Genomic DNA, 21,000 nt, shown 5'->3' on the forward strand with positions numbered 1-21,000 from the left:
CCAGATAGAGCCACACATACACAGGGGAGGAATTCGGGTTCAAGCCTAGGCCTGCATGCTCCAGAGCCTCCAGTCTTTATTCAGCACTCCACCGCCTCCCTCAGTTCATCAGGGATGGAGAAGGCTAGTGTGGATGAAGAGTTCACAGAAGGCTTCCTGGAGGAGGTGACACCTGATAGGATGTGTCCGGTCTAGAGGAGAAGGCATTACTAAAGGGAGAAATGCACAAGCCAGGGCCTGGGATGGGCCGGAATAGGGACAGGGAGACCTCCACACTCCCAGGACTGAGGAGGCTGGCCCAGGCTCAGGGTGTTACCCCCAGGCGCCTTTGTGGTCCTGGAGGGGCTGCAAGCAGTGGAGTCTCAGGGCAGCAGACAGAAGGGGTGGGGTGGGGCCAGTCGGGGCTGGGGCCTCATAGTGGCACCCTTCTTCCACATGCTGCACCCTCATGAGAAAGAAGGAACCTGCCAGGCTGCGCCCCAGGCCTTGGGAATCAGTCACTGGGCATCAGGGGCCCGGGCCTCAATAGCAGAGTATCCCCTTCCCCAGGCTCTACGTGCTGAAGCTCTCAGACGACATCGGGAAATTTGGGGAGGTGCGACTGCCCCTCCTCGGCTGCCTTGGTGTCTCTTGGGTGGTGGTCTTCCTCTGCCTCATCCGTGGGGTCAAGTCTTCAGGGAAAGTAAGTATACCCCTCCCCCAGCAGGGTCTGTGCCCACCCAGAAAGACCCTGCTTCCCCTGCTGGGGTTGTGTGTAGGGGTTGGGGGCAGGTGGTGATGAAGGGACATGGGAGGGGAGGAGCGGCCAGAGGGTGGTGGGGTGGTGGCTGGGGGGCCAGGCAGGGGGTGCCCAGGGCGGGAAGAGCTGGGAGGAGTCCAGCGGAGCCTGTCTCGTGCACAGGTGGTGTACTTCACAGCCACATTTCCCTACGTGGTGCTGACCATCCTGTTCGTCCGAGGTGTGACCCTGGAAGGAGCCTTCACGGGCATCATGTACTACCTGACCCCGCAGTGGGACAAGATCCTGGAGGCCAAGGTGGGCCATGGAGTGTGGCCTGGAAGGGGGGGGAGGGGCTGAGAGGTGCCCGCCTCTGACCCCTGCTGCTCTGCCCATCCTGCCCCGCAGGTGTGGGGGGATGCCGCCTCCCAGATATTCTACTCGCTGGGCTGCGCGTGGGGAGGCCTCATCACCATGGCTTCCTACAACAAGTTCCACAACAACTGCTACCGGTGAGCCCCCACCCCCCCGCCAGCCCCGGGCTGCCCCCTCCACCCAGCAGCCTTCCCCAGGCTTTCCCAGATCCGCAGACCCAGGGCAGCCTGCTGGGCCTCCCCCGAAGGCCCTGCATCGCACTCACGGCCTGGAGGTCCTGGGAGTGCTGGGTCTGGAGTGGGTCACTGGGGAAAACAGAGAGAAGGCGGGGGAACGGTGATGCCCCAGGGGTCTCTGGGGCCTCGAGAGCCTCAGCCCACTTAAGAAGGCCCAGAGCAGACCAGAAAAGAGGTTGAGGGGGCCTCTGTTCCTAGAACGTTCCATCTCAGGTCTCGTCTCTGCCTGACTGGGCAAGGGAAGCAAGCCGCGTGTCTTGAGCCCTGTTCTCCTCCCCACCAGGGACAGCATCATCATAAGCATCACTAACTGTGCCACCAGCGTCTATGCGGGCTTTGTCATCTTCTCCATCCTGGGCTTCATGGCCAATCACCTGGGTGTGGACGTGTCCCGTGTGGCTGACCACGGTCCTGGCCTAGCCTTCGTGGCTTACCCTGAGGCCCTCACCCTACTGCCCATCTCCCCACTCTGGTCCCTGCTCTTCTTCTTCATGCTCATCTTGCTAGGGCTGGGCACTCAGGTATGAGGCACGGGACGTGGGCCAGGGGCCTGGTGAGGGTGGAGGCCGGGCCGGAGGCCAGGCCCCTGCTCTGACGGCCACTTCCTGCAGTTCTGCCTCCTAGAGACGCTGGTCACAGCCATTGTGGATGAGGTGGGAAACGAGTGGATCCTGCAGAAAAAGACCTATGTGACCTTGGGTGTGGCCGTGGCTGGCTTCCTGCTGGGCATCCCCCTCACCAGCCAGGTAAGCCCCGACAGTAAGGCTGGGCTGGAGTGGCCCGGGAGGGGGGCATCGTGGGTGGGGGAGCCGGGCTTCGGCGCTCCCGGCTCAGCTGCCCACTGGCCCGCAGGCAGGCATCTACTGGTTGCTGTTAATGGACAACTACGCGGCCAGCTTCTCCCTGGTTGTCATCTCTTGCATCATGTGTATGTCCATCATGTACATCTACGGTAAGTGCGCAATCTTCTGTGGCCTCTCGTGTCCCGGCCCTGGCCTCCCCACGCTGCCCTGCCAGGCTTGCTGACACCCCTCTCTCAGGGCACCGGAACTACTTCCAGGACATCCAGATGATGCTGGGATTCCCACCGCCCCTCTTCTTCCAGATCTGCTGGCGCTTTGTCTCTCCAGCCATCATCTTCGTAAGTTCCTCGGCTGCCCGCCCCCCTCCCTGCTACCCCCTGGCAAGTGTCCTTCTCTTGGGAACCAGCAGAGGGAGAGCAGGAGCCCATCCGTCTGGCCAGAGCTTCCCCCCACCCTGACCCTCCCACTGGGTCTCTGCACCCACCACTCTGGCCACTGGGAGCCTGAGAGAGGTTGCATAGAGTCAGGCGGAGACTCAGAACCACCCGGGCACTGGCCTCGGCTTGGGAAGGGAGCTTAGAGCCCTTATTCGGCTGAAGACGGTGCCCAGCCTCGGCAGGGGAAAGCAGGCTGGCAGCGGCTGAGAGCTGGCCCTCCCTCCCTCCCTCCTGCGTGCTAGCCCCAGAGGGGCCTCGGGAACAATTAGTGATATCGGTGTCAGCCTCCATCGGCCTTGCTGATCCCTCTTAGCGGAGATGCTCAGGGTATGCGGTGTGAATGCATGGGTGTTCCAGAAGCGGGTTGTACAAGTCAGATGTCAGCTCCAGATCAGAGGCAACCTCCTACACCTTCCAGGCACTGGAGGGGCCTGGCTCTGGAGAGGGAAGGCTCTCGTTCCCCCAGTATTCAACACCTGGGAGACTCCCATCAGGGAGCGGAATTGGAAGGACCTCCCGCCCTGGCTGGGAACCAGGCACTTTCTGCATGTTGTTCATGTATCAACTCATGTGATCCAACTCTCCAAGGTATCATTGTTATTCCCACTTGACAGATGAGGAAACTGAGGCACAGAGATGTTAAGTAATCGACCCAAGTTTACACAGCTAATAACTGACAGAGTCGCTATTGGAAGCGGGTTGTCCCATCTGGAGCCTGTGTGCCGGGCCAGGGCTACACCAGAAACGGCCGCAGGAAGGAGGACTCTGGTCCATGGACTAAAAACCATCTGGTTTTGCTCCTTTCTGCTCAGGGTGGGAGGAGGAGGCACAGAGTGTTTGTTGGTAGAATGGTCGCTCCACAGAGAAGAGGCAGGACCACCGGAGTGACAGAAGGGTCAGCCTAGCGGCAAGGGCAGCGTTCAGTCGTGTCCCTGTCATGCCCAGCTTCTCTGGGCCACAGGGAGCTCAGCACTGGATTCCCACTTTGGCTCATATTTCTGGCGGCGGAAGAGGCCTCTGAGGGCTGAGGTCTCCACCACTTGGGGTGTGGGATCTTCCCCGAGGCTGGCACAGCACCAGCTCCAGCCACTGGCCCAGCTTTGAAACGGGAGCAACGGAAGCCTCCTATAAGTGGCCTCCTGTAAGTGGTGGGAGGCGGGGGAGGCCGGGCACTGCTGCCAAGCGCCGTGCCCTCTGGGCTTGCAGCTGAGGCCGAGGCCTGGGACCCTCTTGAGGGGAGCTCATCCTCCAGAGCTCCGAAGAGGCTGCCGCCCTGGGCAGGGACCTGGGGTACCAGCCAAGGCAGAGCAGGAGGTAGGAAGGAGGCAGACCCAGGAAGGCTCCGGAGGGGCAGGCTCAGCCCGGGTACCGTGTCTCCGAGAGACTGAGGCAAAGTGGGCAGCGCCCTCTCTGTGCTCAGAAAGCCAGGCCAGAGTCGCCCTAAGCTGAGGACTCCAGGCCCTGTGGACTTATGTTTCTGGGCTGTTGTGTCTTCTTTGGGGGTTTTACTTCTTTAGATTTCTGAAAGGCTCTTTTTGACAAACCATCTTTCTGTCCGCTGAAATAAGAGATTTGTTTACACCTTGATCAGCATCTAGTTCCACTCAGGAAACTGGTCATAAGCTCCTACTATGCGCAGCATGCCGGGAGGGGCCCCCTAGTGGGTGTGGGTCTTGCCGTCCTGAATTTGGTCACTAGGACGCAGCTGAGGGCCCAGGAGGCAGATGCCGAGCCCCCCTGGGGAGCCACCTGCCCATCTTTCTGCTTCCTTAGTTTGTTGTCGTTGCTGTGGCCTGGGCTTCATTTCCCATCCCACTCCTCTCTTTCCAAAATGGTTCCCAGTCCCCAGCCTGCCATTCACCATTTCTAGGCTTTGGAGTCTCCCTTATGGCTCCACAGCCATAGACAGGCAGGGCTTTGCCCTCTCCGCTTCCGCATCGCTCTCATCTCTGCACAAGTCCGTTCAAATCAGCAAGTGAGGTTGTGCCAGGCACTCTGCTGGGCATAGAGACCCTGATGCAGTCCCAGGAGGCCCTAGGCCTATGGGAAACATGAAACAAATGCTTAGCAGATGGAAAATGCCATTGACAGCCCTTTCAGGAAGAGGGATGAGAAATCTGGAAAGGCTTCTTGAAGGAGGTGTCATTTGCATGGGGTCTGATAGAGGAAAATGGAGAGGATTCTCCAGAATAAATGAAGAGGGAGGAAGATGCTGGGTGCAACCGAGACATTGAGACGGGTAATGTGGCCAGAAGGATAAGTGAGGTCTCGCTGGGAGATGGCAAAAGCTCTAAGGCCCAGGATTTGGCAAAAGGGAGCCATCGCGAGTCTTTGAGGAGAACCGACTGACTTCAAAGGTGATTTCAATTGTTCCCTGGCCGGTTCAGGATTATGACGAAGGCAGACCTCTCCTCTTCCATGATGCCTGATGCCTACCTGCCCCCCAGGCCCTGGACCTTCGGTTCCATCTGCTTCGTCCACTACCCAAACCTTGACATTGCCCCTGTCCTGCCCAAAATGCCTCTTCCTAGTTCGGGAGACTGGAGAGAAAGGGGAGGGGTGCTGGGAGAGGGACTGAGGCCTGGAGAATGGGGGGGCGGTGCTGGGCAGGGCTCACGGGCACTCCCATCCCCTACTCTCCACAGTTCATTCTCGTCTTCACGGTGATCCAGTACCGGCCAATTACCTACAACCACTACCAGTATCCAGGCTGGGCTGTGGCCATCGGCTTCCTTATGGCTCTGTCCTCCGTCATTTGCATCCCTCTCTATGCCCTGTTCCAGCTCTGCTACACAGATGGGGACACCCTCCTCCAGGTGAGGGGTGGGGGCAGGCCACAGCCAGGTGAACGGGGAGGGGGTGTGTGGATGGGGCTTCCTGGCTCCCTTCTGAAGCGCCCACCCACCCTCCATGTCTACCTCTCCTGCAGCGTTTGAAAAATGCCACGAAGCCAAGCAGAGACTGGGGCCCCGCCCTCCTGGAGCACCAGACTGGGCGCTATGCCCCCACCATCCCACCCTCTCCTGAAGACGGGCTGGAGGTCCAGCCGCTGCACCCGGACAAGGCCCAGATCCCCATGGTGGGCAGTAACGGCTCGAGCCGTCTGCAGGACTCCCGGATATGAGCACAGCTGCCCGGGGAGGGCCCCACCCCTGCCCGTGCTCCCACCACAGAGACTGGGGAGGCAGGGGACGGGGGTCACCACCTGCCCCTGCCATGCCCTGGCCAGGGCGGCTGCTGTCACCTTGGTCACCACTGGTAGCGTGGTCATTTGTGCTCGTGTCCCCAGTGTTTACAGGTCCTTTGGATGCCCAGATGGCAGCTGGAGATGGGTGTGGGCGATGGGAGGGTTGCCAGCGGGGGGCAAAGCACTTTGGGGGGGGTCTAAGGCCAGGTCCCCAGAGATCTGCTGGGCTTTACATGGCCTCTGATGCCCCCACACTCTGCCCTGAGCTGTGGTTCTAGGTGGCCCCCCTACCTGTCCCCCTCCTTGGGCCTCCAGCCTCCTGACCAGTGTTCCTGCCCTCTGAGCAGACCCCAGCCTCTGCCCAGGCAAATTTGGGTCTTCCTATCCAGGGGCAGGGTGAGGGGCTAAGGGGCTGTACAGTGTTACTCGTCAGGCTGTGCCGCCCAGCCCTGTTTGTCTGTGTAATTATTTTTGTAAAAATCGTATTATCTGTGGTTGCCACTCCCGTGCCCCCAGCCTTGGACCCCCTCTGTCTTCCAGGCCTGCCTGCACCTCACTCGGCTGCTCTGGGGTCTCTGCACCTCATTCCAGCCCTGGCTGTCAGGCCCAGCCAGCAGAGGCCCATGACACAGCAGCCTGCCCAAAGCACTAGTTTCTGGGGGGTAGGGGTGGGGCGCTGCTCAGCAAGAGGTTTGAGCCCAGAGCCCTGGGGAAGGGGACCTTACAGGAAACCCCCTTGCCCTCTCTCCACCAGGTGAAAGGTCCAGTCCTCCCAAACTGGGCTGCCCTTGTTCATGTGCCAAATGGTCCCAGCCCGCGTGCCCCATCCCCTCTCTGGAGCCAGAGCTCCACCCCACCCCCCCAGCCCCGCAGTGTCCATCTGTCCGTCCTCTGTGCCCCTGTGTGCAGTGACAGCCCTGGAAGAGCCGCCTCTAATCCTCTGTAGCAATAACGGTGCACCAGCCACCCCGACCCCTCCGTGCACCACTAGGATTTTAAAGTCCATAGATTTTAATGAAATTTCTATTCCTGCCTCTGAACTGCCACTGTGCTTTGTCTGAGTGCCCCCAGGGGCACAAGAGTCGGGGCTGGGATGAGACCTCTGCCGGCCAGGCCTTTGTGGAAGACCAGAAGAAGAAAGGCCAAAGGCCCTGATGGTCAGAACGAGACACCAGGGGCTTGGCGAGGGGGTGGGGCAAGAAGGGCCAGACAGATGGACAGCCCTGCATCCTGGCGAGGGCCCATCCAAGACTAGATCTGAAGCAGGCTGGGCCACAGCAGCTGAGAGGTGGCAGCGGCGGACGGGGTGAGTTCCAGCAGGAGCCCAAGCCTACTTCCCGGCCAGCCCTTCAGGTGGGGGCGTGGGGTGCCGCGCTGGACACCGGAGTGGACATGGGCCTTTTCCCGGCGCTGCACTGAAGCCTCCGTCGCCCGCGGCAGGTGGCAGTCAGGCCTCGGGGGCAGCGCTCCGGCGGAGGGGCAGGCAGGCAGCCCTGGCGGGGCCCCCCCCAGCCTCCCGCAGCCCCGCGGGGGCAAGGCCAGCCTCCCGGACCCTGGCTGGAGGAGCCCACGGGCTGCTGCCTGGGCAGGAAAGAGCAGCTGTGAGCGAGCAGCGGCCTGACCCTTCGGCCACCCTGTCCCGCCGTGCCGCCGCCCTGGCTGACCTGTGGCTGGAGGAGACACAGGACAGCCTCAGAGGGGCCTGCAGCTCCCGTCGCATGGCCGCCTTCTGTTCCTTCAGCTCTGCAGGAGAGGTGCCTCTGAGACACAGCACCCAGCAGCTCTGGGGTGTGTACAAGTGTGGCATGGGGAGCAGGAGGCTGGGGGTTCTGGGGCCTCCTTGGGGTCCTCACCTGCCAGGGTGGGCTCTAGGGTTGCCTCGGAGGGCTGGGGGGCCCCTGTGTACTCCTCTTCCAGGCAGCGCTGCAGGGAGAGCTGGCTCAGTGTCCCGGCCTTAGGCAGGGGTGGGGCAGGGCAGGACCCCCAAACTGGCTCAGGCAGTCCCTGGTCGGGGGGGACACTAGCCCCCCTGAAAATCCCAGCTTGGTGAGGTGGTGGCTGGCTTGGACTCAAAACTTAGGGAAGGTAAGGAAGCAAAGACAGGGACAAATTCAGCAAGTTAATCTAAAAGTGCTGACCTTGGGCTAAGGGGCTCAACCAGAATCTTGTGGATACACATACAGGGATGGTGCACACGTGAGAAATGGCCACAGGACTCACACACACCTTTCCATGCACATATGCACACAGACACACACGCACGTGGCTCTCACGCACCAGGTAAGAGGCAGCGGTGTCTACACTCAGCAGAAGGGCTCTGGGCAGGGAGGCCCAGGGCTGCAGCTCACCTGCAGGGTGGGGATCATCCTCTCCAGGGTGTGACACTCCCCCTCCAGGAGGCTCCTGGGACACATGGAGGATGGCAGCCGCGACCAGCTCCACAGGACCCAGTCTCAGCTGAGCCCTCCACCCAGCCCCTAACCTCCAGCCTCCCCGCCTCCAGGCCCTCCCGCCTCAGCCCGCCCTGCTCTCTGTGGCCGGGTGCTGCCCGCAGCCTTCCACCCCCACCAGCCTCTGCCAGGGCAGGATGTGTCCTCCCCGTGCCTACCTCACAGTGCCCATCATCCTCTCTTCTGCATTACGGCAGGGGCCTCCTCCAGCCTCCCTTCTCTCCCGCATCACAGCCCCTCCCCTGCTTAAAACCCTTCCATGGTTCCTCAGGCCTCAGAGCCTGTTGGCATCCCTGCTTGACCACTTCCTGGCAGCAACCACAGCGGCCCTGCAGCAACCTGCCCTTGCCACCCCTCAGCCTTCCCCTCCTGGTCTCCCCACCAGGTGTGTGGCCACCTTCTCCTCTCCCACAGTCCAGTCCTGGTACTTCAAGACCTGTCCCGGCCCCATCCACTCTGTGTCCATCCCCACCACGCACACTCAGGGGCCTCACCGCAGGTGTCCAGCAACCTGGTCGATGCTGGACACATTCAGCTGGTCCTTGATGACGCTGAGGTCCCTCTGACTGCTGCTGGCAGATGAGGTCAACGTTACTCTCCCCATGTTGCCTCACCCCAGGCCTTCAGGACACAAGTGCCACTTCTCCTAGACAGTTCTGTGTCTTTTCTCGCAAAGGCAACATAGTATAGTGCAAAGGGGAGGAGTTCTGGAGCCTGGTTTGCAAATGGGCTCTGTCACCCTTCAGTGTGTGTGACCTTCGGCAAGTGGATTATCCCTTCTGAGCTTTAGTTCCTCATCGGTAAAAGGGGGCCATCATTCCCCCAAAGGGTTGTGTGAGAACTAGAAATAAGTTGCTGCTGCCATCCACTTATGAACACGCTCCTGCTCCTTTATCTCATTCAGTCCCCAGCTCTCCCTAGCCCAGCTCTCGTTGATCCCTGCATGTGGTTGTAGGAGGTCCAGCTCCAGGCCAGGAACTTCTCCGTGGAGCCACGTGGAACCCACCAGCTGGCTGGGGTCTGCTGCCAAGCAGGGACAGATCCCTCCTCTCCTGCCACCACTTTACCTGGGTTCACCAGCTCTCTGCAATATGTCCTGTTCTGGCAAATCACACCTAGGCTCCTCCAAGGCAAAGCGCAGGACCCTGGGGCTGTACTGGACCCAAGCCTGGGTCTGGTCCCTGCAGAAGGTGCACTGAAGGTAATTTAGGGGCTCCTTCCAGGGAACCATCAAAGGCAATCCTGGCCCCTTATCAGGCGCAGGGCTAGCCCCTCTTAGTTCTGCTGCGGGGTCTAGCCCTAGCCCTAGGTCTGAGGTTCCCACCTGCCCTCGCAGATGGCCTTCTGGCGGAGCCCCAGGAGCAGCTGCCTCAGTTCCTGGCGCACGAGGTCTCTTAGGAGGGGCGGTGGTGCCAGAAGGGAGGAGGGGTCAAAGGTGGGGCGGGAGCCAGAGGCTTGGGAGGATCGAGCCTCTTGGAGCAGTGACTGTAACATCACCACCTGCAAGGAGAGCTGGGACACCTTGCGACTGGGGAGAGAAGTGACGGGAGTGAAGGGGGCTGGGGGACTGAGGGGCAGAGCGGAGTCAGGAGGGCTGGGAGGACAGTGAGATCCGGCAAGATCTCGAGAGCTATCGGGCAGGACTAGGGACCCGGAGGAGGTGGGGAAATCACCCGAGTCGTGGGACAGGCCTGGAGTGTGGCCCATCTGCCCACTCCCCACCTCTGCCCGCAGCTCCAGGCTCAGGTCCACCGTCGTCTCCCCCAGAATCCTCTTCACTTCGGGCCGCTCCGGGAGCGGAACGTGTTCCTCTACCAGCTCCCACAGAGACGGGGAGTCCCGGAGCATGGCCCACCCGCGCCGCCGCCCCCCGTCGAGCGGCCCCAGGCTCGCACCTGCGGGAGAGCAGGTGGCGGCGCCGCGTTACCGGGAGAAGGCTGGTCGCCCAAGGCTGGGCCCCGCCCACCCGCGCCCCGCCCCTTCCCGGCCTCACGGGCCACGCCCCCAGCCCGTTGCGCTCCCCGGCCTCTCCCAAGCCCCACCCTTGTTCTGCCACCAGTCTCAGCGACTGGAATTACCCGGTCCGGAGCCGCCGGTCTCTGGCGCTGTCCCTTGTGCCCCGCTTCTGGCTGACTCTCGGGGGCCGCTGTTCCCGGTCACGGCCCCCAGGAGCCGGGCAGTGGGGACCGGGGCCCTAGCCCCGCCTCTTCCGCGCGGCCGTCACCCGGGAAACCGCGCCGCTACCCAGGCTCCGCCCCCAACGATTCCAGGTGGGGTGGGCGGTACCAGCTCGCCCGGAGTCGGACCCACCGCCGCGAGGGGTGGCCTGGGAGAGTCCGAACCATCCAGAATCCTGGTGCCAAGCTCTCTGGGCTCCTCTCCGGGCAGCTTTCGGTTTCGGGGCAGGTGGGAAGAGCCGAGAAATCGGAGCCCACTGGGGCTGTTATTACTTCGTTGCCTCTCGTGGCCTGGAGGCAGCGGCTGGGTAAACCTTTCCTCAGGGTCGGCGGAAGTCTCGCGAGCGGCTGCGCTTGCAGAGGCCTGGGGAACCAGGACAGCCCGGGCCACCAGGACAGCCCGGGCCAGACAGACCGAGAAATTGGTGGTGCCCTCCCACAACACACACCGGGTCTGGAATCTGGGCCCAGATTCCCTAACCTCAAGCAGACAAAGGGGCTGCTCCATTCACGTTTTTTACTAAAGCACCCACACAAGTTTCTGTGCAATGTACAAACAACGAGCCGGCCCTGGGGGCTACTGCCTTCTCTCTGAGACAGGGAGGCGGGAACCAGACTGACTGATCTAAGCCCCACCCGCCCCCATGCAAAGCCCAACCCCAAGATCCCAGGCAGCGACACAGCACCCCCTCTGGTCCCCTCCTGGGGCTGCTCCTCAGCAGGGGGCGCACCAGAGTTTGCCCCTACAATGTTGAATGAAAAAGGTTTCCCCTCCCCTGGGAGCACGGGGGATCCCCAAGTCTGAGAATTCCCCCTGGAAGCGACACTGCCCCCTAGTTGTACCTCCCACTCTTCCAGGCCCTAGGGGACTCAAGGGGGGAGAAACTGAGGCACAGAGAGGTGGAGTGACCTAGCCCAGGCCACTCGGTGAGGCAGTGCAGGGGCTGGCCCGACCCTGACAGTGAGGGAGGGCTGGGCTGGGGAGGGAGGAGCAGAAGGGTTGACCCCAGAGAGGGCCACACTGGAGGGGCTTGCCCAGGTTGGAAGTCCCCCAAAGTAGGTTCTGAAACTTCCAGGTGCAGCTGGGGGGGGCCTATGGAAGACCCTCCGAAAACAGAGCCCATAGTCTCAGTCCTGGGGGATCCCCCACAGAGTAGCCACCAGCCAGGCTATATAGGTCAGTCCTCTGGCAGGCAATCCTTGGCACTGGGAGCCTTTGTCCATTAGCATCAGCCCCGAGGGGGCCATGATGGGGGCCGCCCAATGTCCACTGTGATATTGGTGAAAAGTGGTTGCCGAGACACCTCCAAGACCTGGTACCGCACTGACCCGATGCCATCCCGCTTCATGGTCAGCTTCGTGTTTTGAATCTTGGTAAACCTAGATAGGATGGAAGTGGGTCCAGATCAGGGCTACCCAATAAACCAAATATGGGATCTCTGGGGCTAAGGCTCAAGCCACCCTGGCTTCTTCCAGGGATGACTCGGTTCTCACCAAACCCTCTGCCCGTCACCTGCTTGGAGCCCTTTTGCTCTGGCATCTGCCTTCAAAACAAAGATCTTACCCCCTTGAGTCCAGAACTGTGACACCCTCACAAATCTCCTTCTGAGCTCCTGTTCTTCTAAGCCTTAGACCCAGACACGGGCATCCCATAGGCACCTCAAAGGCAATGTGTCCTGTGTTGGATCATCGTCTGTACTCCCCAAGACCCTCTTCTCTTTGCTATCTTCTCTGTCCCCCACCACTTACTTAATGAGCAGTGCCCAATTGCCAGGCTCTGCTCTTAAGTAGCAGGGGCCCAGTCAGGAACAGGACAGTAAGTCCTCCCTCTCATGGCAAGTCTGTTCCACTAGGGGAGACAGGTAACAGACAAGGAGCACACCAGAATGCTAAGGGAGACAGGGGAGGGAGACCAAGATGGTTGCCTTGGAAGGGGTGAGCGCACGACACCAAGCTGACAGCAGGGGGAAGGACATTCCAGGCCGAGGTAAGCACAGGCTGACCCTAAACTGGAAATGAGATTTTGAACAGCCAGTGGTTTGAGCTTAATGGGCCAAGGGCGTAAGAACAGCTTGGAGGCTAGAGCATGTACGGGTGGGGCTCTGTAAGTCAGAGGATGCAGTTTTTTTTATTTCTAGGAGTGAGAAGACGGGGATTTTTAGCCCAGTGGGAGGCATGCGGGGAGGGCCAGAGGACAGGAACAATAGAAGGACGAGGGGGAAACAGCGAAACTAGGGAGAGGCCACTGCAGGAGTCCAGACAAGAGGACAGAGGCTGTGCTTGGGCAGAGGGGGTGAAGGGAAAAGCGGACAGGCTCAGAAATGTTTGGGGAGTGGCACTGACAGGACCTGCTGTGGTTTAGACACGCAGGGTGAGCGAATGAAGAATCCAGGAGAACTAGATTTGAAGCAAAAGCAACTAGGTGGATGGAACCATTCATTTCTTTAAGCCAGAAATGCCTTGCTGTCTTGCCACTTCCTCACCCAAGGTCGCCATCACTCATTCATGACGACACAGAGACCTGACACAGGACCAAGGCTCCTGGCATGTGCTTCTGGAGCTCCACTCCCACCCTCATTGCAACCGTTTTGATCCTCCCAGTCTTTCTGAGCTTAGCTCAGATCCCTCTCCAGAGCCATCCCAACACCGAGCACTCTCCCTCGGATGCCCTGCAGCCCCTCTTCTCCCTTCCCTGCTTGCCCTGTTTTTTTTTTATCTGAACTGCTTTTTCATCAGCTCCCTGGATGCCCAATGCTTCATGCTCCTGCCAAAGGCCAACCCTCCACTGGTGCTGCAGCCTACCTCCCCACTCTTACACCCTGCCTTCAGAGCAGAACAACCCTACTGTTCCATCTGGGCACGCGGCAGCCTCACGCCCAGCACACCCCTGGGCCCTGTGACTCCTCCAAACCTGGTCAGCTTCCTTCCTGGCCCACCAGCAGCTCTGCCAGCCCTTCTTCACCTTCTTCAAACTCAAAGGGTGATCCTTTCAAACCCAAATCTGATCCTGCCCCCTTCCCTGCTTAAAGCTCTCCCATGACTCCCCAGTGCCCCTGGGACAAAAGTGAAACTCCCAACCTGGGATCCGAGACCCCAAACACCCAGCACCGACCCCACTACTGTCACTCCCAGCCCTCAGTGACTATAATACCAGAGTCCCAGACTCTTAACTTATACCATGCATGTTCACATTCCAGACTCCTGCAAATACCATTCCTTTTCTCCAAACTGGCCTCCTCCACTAGCCTGGCGAATACAGCACTGTGCCCAAGGCAGGTGTGTGACAAACACGTGCGGAATGAATGATCTTTCAAACTCTGGTTTACCATCACCTCCTCCAGGAGGCCTCCCACCATCACTCCTTCTTCTGCCGGGGCAGCACCTTGCCCTGATCACCTGGTGCTGTAACTGCCTGTCTCCCTCGCTAGAGTGAACTTCACATGGGCTGTCAGGGACTGGCTCTGGGCTCCCCCCGACCCAGCCCCCATCCCCCAGGTTAGAGCAGGAAGCCCTTGTCTACACTGCACATGCCCTTGGGTGCCTCTCCCAGCCAGCGCCAGCGCCAAATGTTGCTACATCCTCAGGGACGGAGAGGCCTGCTCCAGGCTCAGAGGGATCAGCACTGTCTGTCTGCACCCTGCCCCACGTTGCTCAGGCCACCTTGTTGGGTCCCCAGGCCCAGGAGCTGTGCCCAGTGCCTGCTCCCTCTTGTCCTATCCCCTCTGGCACAAGGGAGGTCTGTGAGGACACCGACGGGAATGTAATCTACTCAGGGATGATTTGAACTCTGCCTTTACATTTTTGTCACCTCTAGGAATTAGGCCAGGGATGACCGAAGTCTGGGGTGAGGCTGAGCTAGAGGTCGGGGATCAGGGATCAGGGGTCTGGGAGTCAAGGGTTCAGGGGCCTTGGGAATCACGTCTAGGGATCAGTGGCACTGGGGAGTCCCTTCTAGGGAGTAAGGGATTAGGGGCACTTGGGGTCACCTCTGTGGGTTGGGCTCGTTATGCTTGTCCCGGTCGTGCTTGATCATGCGGTAGCGGCCTATGCGGATGTCTGGGCGCGAGATCTTCATCCCAGTCAGGGAGATCCTGGGGATGGGGACAGACGGGCTGGAGCAGGCACCAGGAAGGGCAAGGAGCCTCGCCCGGTCTGCACTGCATCTTCTGCACCCAGTCTACTCCCTGCCCCGGCCCTACTCACCGGTTGAAGATGTCGTCATCCTCGCCACCCCAGCCCCAGTACTCGTTGGGGAAGCCGTTGATTCTCAGAAACTGGGCTTTACTCAGGCCTGACACGCCTCCAAAGTAGCCAGCGTAGGGCAGCCTGTGGCACGAAGGGCACGTGTCAGCTGAGGGGCCGGAGGGGATTCCGGGGGGAAGGCCAGAGATGGGTGAGGGGCCAGAAGCAAGGGGGTGCTGGGTGCGGTGCGGACCGTTGGGCCGGGGAGTCTGGGTCCAGCTGAGAAGGGAGCCCTCACCGGAAACCGAACTTGTCCATGGCAATGGCGAAGTGGCGGGGCTGGTCACCACAGCGGTACAGGTTGCGGTCATCCATGGGGACCAGGTCCACGTCACTGAAGATGAAGCAGTCGTACGTGGCGTCCTCCTTCAGCGCCTCTAGGAAGCCTACGTTGAGCAGCTTGGCCCGGTTGAAGGTGTCCTCGCCGTGCTGGGGGTGGGGCAGGGGACAGGTCAGCTCTGGGCCTGTGACTGGCAGGCACCTGCCACTTTACCACTGTCCAGAGCGCTCCCCAAGGGGCTCCTACTCCCTGCCTGCCCCCACCCCACTCTGAGTGGCTTCCCTAGGTCCTGCCTTCCAAGGCCTTCCAGGACTTGGCTTCAGGCTCCTCTCCCACTGTTTCCCTCAGACCCCAAGGCCCAGCTGCACTATGTTCCTCAGCAGCCCCGGAACACGCCAGACTCTTTACTGCCTCAAGGCCTTGCTGTCAGCTCTGGAATGCTCTCCTCTGACGGTCAAGCTTGTGTGTGGACAGGCATCCATGCTCACACCTCCCTGCCTCCACGTAATCATTCCTTCTGTCCTGTGAGCTTCACTTAGTGTCCCGTTACACTGTGACTTAAGAGCGCTCGTTTCGTTCATTCTTTTACCCCTCAATCCAGCAGGCCCTATAGTCCTGTCCTGGGCGCCAGGCATCTTCTCTGTGCCAATGGGAGCCTTAGAGAAGAGCAGCCCTGAGCCCACTGCATCCCTGCTGAGCACACTCACAACATGAGATGAACAGTGAATGCCCCAAATAACCAGTGTCGAAGACAAAGAAACCATGGGTACTGAGCCACTGAGCCTCAGCCACCTATCCCTTCTGGCTCATCTGGATCCACATCCAGCTTCCCGTGCAGCCTCTGAGACCGGGACAGGACCTGGCTAGATTCACTTGTCTCCCCAGCAAAATGCCAAGCACAGGGTGTACAGGCAGTCATGGCCCAATGAGCCGGGGGTCCCCTAAGAAATGGCGCTGCAGGCCAGACCTCCTGGAGGTGGGGTTCCTGGCCACGCATGCCCATGCTCCAAATTCTAGCCAGAGCAAGGAGGATCCCATGGAAGGAGCTGGCCGCTGGGCTCCCTGTCCCAACCCACCATCTCTAGGGTGGAGCTAGACCGGCCTGGAGAGGGGTCTCTAGGAGGGCCCCTCCAGAGGGAGAGGAGGAATCACGGCCCCTCCTTCCCACCAGCCAGCCTGGTCCCGACGGGGTGGGAGCGGCTCACCCTGCTTGCTCTCTTTCCTTGCCCTGCACCTTCCCTCCCACCAGCCCTTGCAGCAATTGTGCATTTTCTCCTGGCTCATCGGCTCTCCTTTCTGACCTTTCTCACCAGCCAGGAGCCCTGAGTTTCTCCCATGCGGCTCATAAACATGCCCAATTTTACCCCATCTGAAAAAGAAACCTCTCTAGCCACGGCCCTACCTTTGCCTCCCCTTCTCGGCAGAGTGGTTTTTTTTTTTTTTTTAAAGAGTTGCCTCCAATTGGCTATTTCCATTTTGTCAAATCTGATTCCTTCTTCAACCCACTGCAATCTGCTTCCGCCCCCACCATGCCCCTGAAATGGTTCTCGCTGGGCCCACCTTGTTGCTAAATCCACTGGACGCTTCTTAGTCCATATCCTTCCTCCCCCGGCAGTGCTCACGTAGCTGCCGTGCTTCCTTCTGGACACTTATTCCTGGGCTTCGGGGACACCACACTCTCCTGGGACTCCCCGAACCTTTCTGGCCAACCTTCCCAGTCTGTGGTGCTGTCCCTTCCCCCACCCATCCCTTACATGCTGGCTTTCCCCTCTCAGGCCCCGTACTCCCCGGGCAGGCTGGACATTGTTGGCTTTAGGGACCATCCGCATGCCGGTGGCTCCCAGATCCCTCTCTGCACCTTAGACCTCGCTGCTGGGTGGACTCATGGGTCCAACTGCCAGCTGAACATTCCTCTCATACTTCACCCGGACACTCAAACTCATCCCATGCAAAAAAGAATTCAGAGTCAAGCTCTCCCCCAGACCTGGCCAACCCCCTGTGTTCTCACTCACAGGTGCAGCTAACCACACAGCAAATGGCCAAGAAGAACCCTCGAGGTGTCTGGCGTCTCCCTTTCCTTACTCTCTACCGTGTCACATCTCTCCCACTGCAGCCGACCCACACACAGGTTCACTGCCTCTCTCCTGAACATCGTAGCCTCTTTGCAACTGGTCACCCCGCCTCCAGTCTCCCCCGCTCCAACCCATTCTCCACTTGCAACCAGAGCCATCTTCTCGATAAACAAGTGTACATGCTACTCCTCGCTTAAACCCTTCCAGGGGTGCCCCTGCCACCTTGAGGCTGGAGTGCAACTGCTTCGCATGCCTCCGGAGACCCTTCTGGATTTGGCCTCTGCCAGCAACTCCAGGCTCATCTTTGCTGCCCACCCTACACGCTGGACCCCACACCTCGGCCAACGGTTCCCCAACACACGAGACCGGTTCTCTGGATGGGGTCTGGGGCCTCCAGTCCGCCTGCCGGCTCATGCCTGTTCCTCCCTCAAGACCCATCTCAACTGCCACTTCTCCACCCCAGGGCTGGACAAGGCCCCTCTGTGCCCCCACAGCCCCCTGCTCCAACTCATCCCGCACCATCGTCCTGGAGTCTACAAGGATCCAAGTCCAAGTGTGGGAGTCGTAAGTACGGGAAGGAGGACCCGCATCAGATCCTCCCCGGGTCCCAGCAGCCAGGCCCCTGCAGGCCCAGGGCAGGGCTGAGACACTGAGCTGAGTTCCCGGGCCTCTGCTGTGGCCGTGGCCCTCACGCAGACCGCATCCCTCTCCCAGGCTCTAAGTCCCCCTCTCCAAGGGCTTCTCCACAGCTCCTCACAGCCAGCAGACCCTAGGTCTCACCTCCATGGGGCGGGGCCCGCCGAAGGTGGACCGGGGGGCCCATCCCCGCGGAGGCTGCGCACACACCCGTTGGCGTGCGCGCTCCCCTCCCCGCACCCGCAGACCCGCCCGTGGGAGCGGGGACACACACGCAGCCGCGCTCGTACGGTCACTCAGGCACACCACCACGGGCGGACACGAAGCCACGCAGGCTCCCAACCCCACTCATGCGCCGGGAGGCCCGGGGCGCTCCGGGGCCCTCTGGTGGCTAGCGCCCAGCCTGGGCCGCGGGCAGCACACCTGGTTGATGACGTAGACGCCATAGCGCAGCCGCTGTCGCCTCAGGATGGGGTGCAGGTAGTGGAGCCAGTAGCGTAGGTGGTGCTCCCGGTGTCGAAAGGGGATGATGACCGCCACCGTCTGCGCAGGCGTGCAGTCGGGCGGCGCATAGCGGCCGCCCAGGAGCACGCCCGGGTTCTCCCTCTGCACCCGCTCCAGAGGCATGGGCGAGGTGAACTCAATCAGCAGCCGGCCCACTGCAGGCAGGACGGGAGCAGGAATCAGGCCGCCATCGGAACCCAGGGACGCCAGCCCTCTCCCTCAGCCCCGCGGTAGGCCAGGGAAGCCCAGCAACAGCCCTCTCCCAACAGACCCGGAGCCCCTGCACCCCCGGGGCTCATTCCCCAAGTCCAAACGGCCAGGTCTTCTGCCCACCCCTCGAGGCAGGCCCGACCCTGCAGGCTCACCAAGACCAGGCGGCGAGTCAGGACAGGGAGGCAGGGCGGGAGCCGTGGGGCCGGGCCGGGCACTGGGAGCCTCGGGGAGCCCGGAGCTGGGGGCGGTGGTGTTGGGCCGAGAGCAGTTGGTGCTGCTGCTGGCAGCTGGGTGGAGGGCACGGGCAGGGCCGCGGACACTGAAGCGGCTGAAGAAGGCCAGATGCTGGGCGTAGACGTCGAAGTAGAGGATGACCGCCACGAGAAAGTGCAACAGGCAGAGAAGGAGCACAGCCTTGCACACGCGCTCCAGCGTGCCCCCCAGCAGTCTGCTCATCCCGCAGGCGGCCGCCGGCCCGCCCGATGGGCCCGGGCATCCGGCTGCCGGCCTGAGCAGGGGGAAGGGAGAAACAGACCCAGCAGGTCAGGGCCCGATGGGCAAGGCTACCCCCCGACCCCATCTGCCTGGTGCTCACCCTCACAGACCTGCATCCTCACACATTACCTGCTCACACCCTGTGACACTCACGGACTCCCATTCTACCTGCAAAGAGACACACGGACACAGTCCCCAGCAACTCACTACTCACACATCGTCACACACCTGAGTACTAACCCACGTATGCATACATTCCTCATTCTTGCTGACACACACGCACACAAGCACAACCTCATGCCCCCTCACACTCAAGGTGCACGCCCTTATCGTGTGACTCAACACACACCTCTGTGTGTTCTCAGAAACATGAACACATGGCCTCTGATCACGGTGGTTCATACCTCCAAATGGAAACACATTTACCTGCAGACCCACATGTGTACCTGTGCCCCAGAGAACAGACACCCCACAGGGCACCATCCTCAACCCAGGACTCTTGGTCTGGGGAGGGGCGACCATTTACTGAGTACCTACCATGCAGGAGCGCTTGGTACTCATGACTTCAGTCAGTCCTCCCAGGAGCCTGGTGGGCAGTGGTTTGCTTGGACAGGTACCAGTGACAAGTAGGCCAGGCCAACTAGGACCAGGCTGGGAAGTGGCCCTCAGCATCCAGGAGGCCCAAATATGAACAAGATGTTTATGGGATTCTTTCCCTCTGGAGCGGAAGGTCAAAATACAGGGAGGGGCATAAGACACCCTTCCTCCAAGATCTCAAGGATTGGGATGAACTTTTTGGAGTCTGCCCAGCACTGCTGGCTCTGATTTCGGGAAGAGGGACCGTCTGGGCCCTGGAGACGGGTCCAGCACCAGCATGGCAGGAAAGGGCCTGGCCTGGGCCACGGCTCCAGCTGCAGTTCCAACAGAACAGCACTTCCTGGCAGTGCTTCAGGGGGCGGGCTGGGTCTCAGAGATACACAGCACCACACAACCCCAGCCACCATGGGTCCCAGCTAAAGTCACCTGCACTCAGACACACTGAGAACTACAGAGCCAAAGACACACCCCAGTGACAGTAACAGTAACGCAGAGTCACACACTCACAAACAAAGCCGCTGCTCCTCGACACAGCCATGCATGCAGGCTCCCGGGCGGCCCAGACGCCCGGCCCCACGTGCAAACATTCCCACCCCTCCCTCCGGGGCAGGGGTTCTGGGTCAGGCTGGCGGCCAGGCTGCGAGGTGCGTTAGGGCGGGGCTGAAAGGCAGACCGGCCTGCACACGTGGCTGCCCGGCACGGGGGAGGTAGCGAAGACTGGGTGGGTGTGGAGCCTGGGCGGGGGGTGGGGGGGGTGGGGGGGCGTGGATTGGGGGAGTGGATGCGGGGCGGGGGCCGAGGCCAGGGGGAAACGTGAGTGGAGCGCCTCCCCGCGCCACGAGGCCAGGGCGAGCGGGGACAATAAGGAAGGCTGGCAGGGGGCGGGCAAGAGGAGCCGGAGGGGGGTGGGGGGGTGGGGGGAGAAGAGCCGAGGGGGAGGGATGGGGGGGTGGGTAAACGCCAGGCCGGGGTCTGGTCGCCGGCGCCTCTCACCGGCTCCTGGGCGGGGATCACGGGGCCGCGCTCGGAGCGCTCCTCGCGGGGCCGGGTCTGGAATGTCTGGGCCCTGGACTGGGGGCCGCGCGCGCACCCCTCTCACCCGGCGCTCGGGGCTCAGCAGGGGGCACCGCTCCGGCTCGGGCTGGGTTCCCGGCTCCCGTGGCTGCGGACTGCTCCGTCCCCCATTGCCCGGCCCCGCCGCCTCCCGCCGCCCGGTCAGCGGCCCCCGCGGCCCCCGGGCCGCCTCCCGCCGCCGCCGCGGGCCATGGAGCCGAGCCGCCCCGGGGGGCAGGGCGGGGCCGGGCGGCCGGGCAGACCCACGGACCCGCGGACCGATGGACCACAGCGCCGCCGCCTCCCTCCCGCGCTACGGCGCCTCGGAGGGGCAGGCCTGGCCGGCGCGCCCGCGCGCGCGCACCCGCCTCCAGCGCGCCCGCACCCGCCGCGCGCCTCCGCCGCCCGCCCCTGCCGGCGGCCAAGCGCGGCGGAGCGAGGGGACAGAGGTGGCACGGGACCAGAGAGGGGCGGAAGAAATCGGTAAGGCTCATCCCAGAGGTTGGATTCGGGGTCCAGACTGGG

General features: G+C 61.5%; 3 protein-coding genes across 10 annotated transcripts in view; 1 reads left to right on the top strand and 2 right to left on the bottom strand.

Moving 5' to 3' along the window:
• Positions 1-6,738, top strand: part of SLC6A9 (solute carrier family 6 member 9) — a 32,779-nt gene extending 26,041 nt beyond the window's left edge. For all 3 annotated transcript variants that reach the window (XM_045897868.3, XM_064589290.1, XM_045897870.3), the window contains 9 exons: positions 550-682; positions 902-1,036; positions 1,127-1,230; positions 1,613-1,850; positions 1,941-2,075; positions 2,182-2,281; positions 2,370-2,470; positions 5,215-5,385; positions 5,499-6,738. In XM_045897868.3, the coding sequence (XP_045753824.1) occupies positions 550-682; positions 902-1,036; positions 1,127-1,230; positions 1,613-1,850; positions 1,941-2,075; positions 2,182-2,281; positions 2,370-2,470; positions 5,215-5,385; positions 5,499-5,693 (1,312 nt within the window). In that variant the 3' untranslated portion in view covers positions 5,694-6,738. The remainder of the gene's footprint in view (positions 1-549; positions 683-901; positions 1,037-1,126; positions 1,231-1,612; positions 1,851-1,940; positions 2,076-2,181; positions 2,282-2,369; positions 2,471-5,214; positions 5,386-5,498) is intronic.
• A 194-nt stretch (positions 6,739-6,932) lies between these two features.
• On the bottom strand, positions 6,933-10,737 carry CCDC24 (coiled-coil domain containing 24). Its single transcript, XM_064589294.1, is given in 8 exon segments — positions 6,933-7,337; positions 7,421-7,499; positions 7,610-7,679; positions 8,105-8,159; positions 8,701-8,775; positions 9,274-9,387; positions 9,492-10,101; positions 10,285-10,737. Coding segments are annotated over 7 exon segments (1,188 nt in total). The 5' UTR covers positions 10,055-10,101; positions 10,285-10,737; the 3' UTR covers positions 6,933-7,105.
• A 146-nt stretch (positions 10,738-10,883) lies between these two features.
• Positions 10,884-20,791, bottom strand: B4GALT2 (beta-1,4-galactosyltransferase 2). Of its 6 annotated transcripts, none has more exons than XM_045897872.3 (7): positions 20,522-20,791; positions 18,483-18,838; positions 18,037-18,272; positions 14,864-15,054; positions 14,587-14,709; positions 14,370-14,474; positions 10,884-11,763 (listed from the first exon to the last, which is right to left on the bottom strand). In XM_045897872.3, exons 2-7 carry the CDS (start codon positions 18,784-18,786, stop codon positions 11,613-11,615), a joined length of 1,110 nt encoding a protein of 369 aa, XP_045753828.1. In that variant the 5' UTR covers positions 18,787-18,838; positions 20,522-20,791; the 3' UTR covers positions 10,884-11,612. The 6 variants fall into 6 exon arrangements, with proteins under 6 accessions (XP_045753828.1, XP_045753827.1, XP_064445362.1 ...); XM_045897871.3 differs by having other exon boundaries at positions 20,416-20,791; XM_064589292.1 differs by lacking the exon at positions 20,522-20,791 and adding an exon at positions 19,930-20,152.
• Positions 20,792-21,000: the final 209 nt, after the last annotated feature.

The sequence above is a fragment of the Mirounga angustirostris genome, unplaced genomic scaffold (assembly GCF_029215605.1).
Source record: "Mirounga angustirostris isolate CCGP_5_RB_7025 unplaced genomic scaffold, mMirAng1.0.hap1 SCAF_4, whole genome shotgun sequence".
NCBI classification, from domain to species: Eukaryota; Metazoa; Chordata; class Mammalia; order Carnivora; family Phocidae; genus Mirounga; species Mirounga angustirostris.

Bases quoted from the DNA above. Each gene is read 5' to 3' on its own strand.
- B4GALT2 (XM_064589292.1), bottom strand. From the start codon at position 20,009: ATGTTTGCACGTGGGGCCGGGCGTCTGGGCCGCCCGGGAGCCTGCATG. The intron at 18,273-18,482 runs GTGAGCCTGCAG...TCCTGCCTGCAG, and splicing joins TGACTCGCCGCCTGGTCTTG to TGGGCCGGCTGCTGATTGAG. The intron at 15,055-18,036 runs GTGTGCTGCCCG...CCCCACCCCCAG, and splicing joins GCGTCTACGTCATCAACCAG to CACGGCGAGGACACCTTCAA.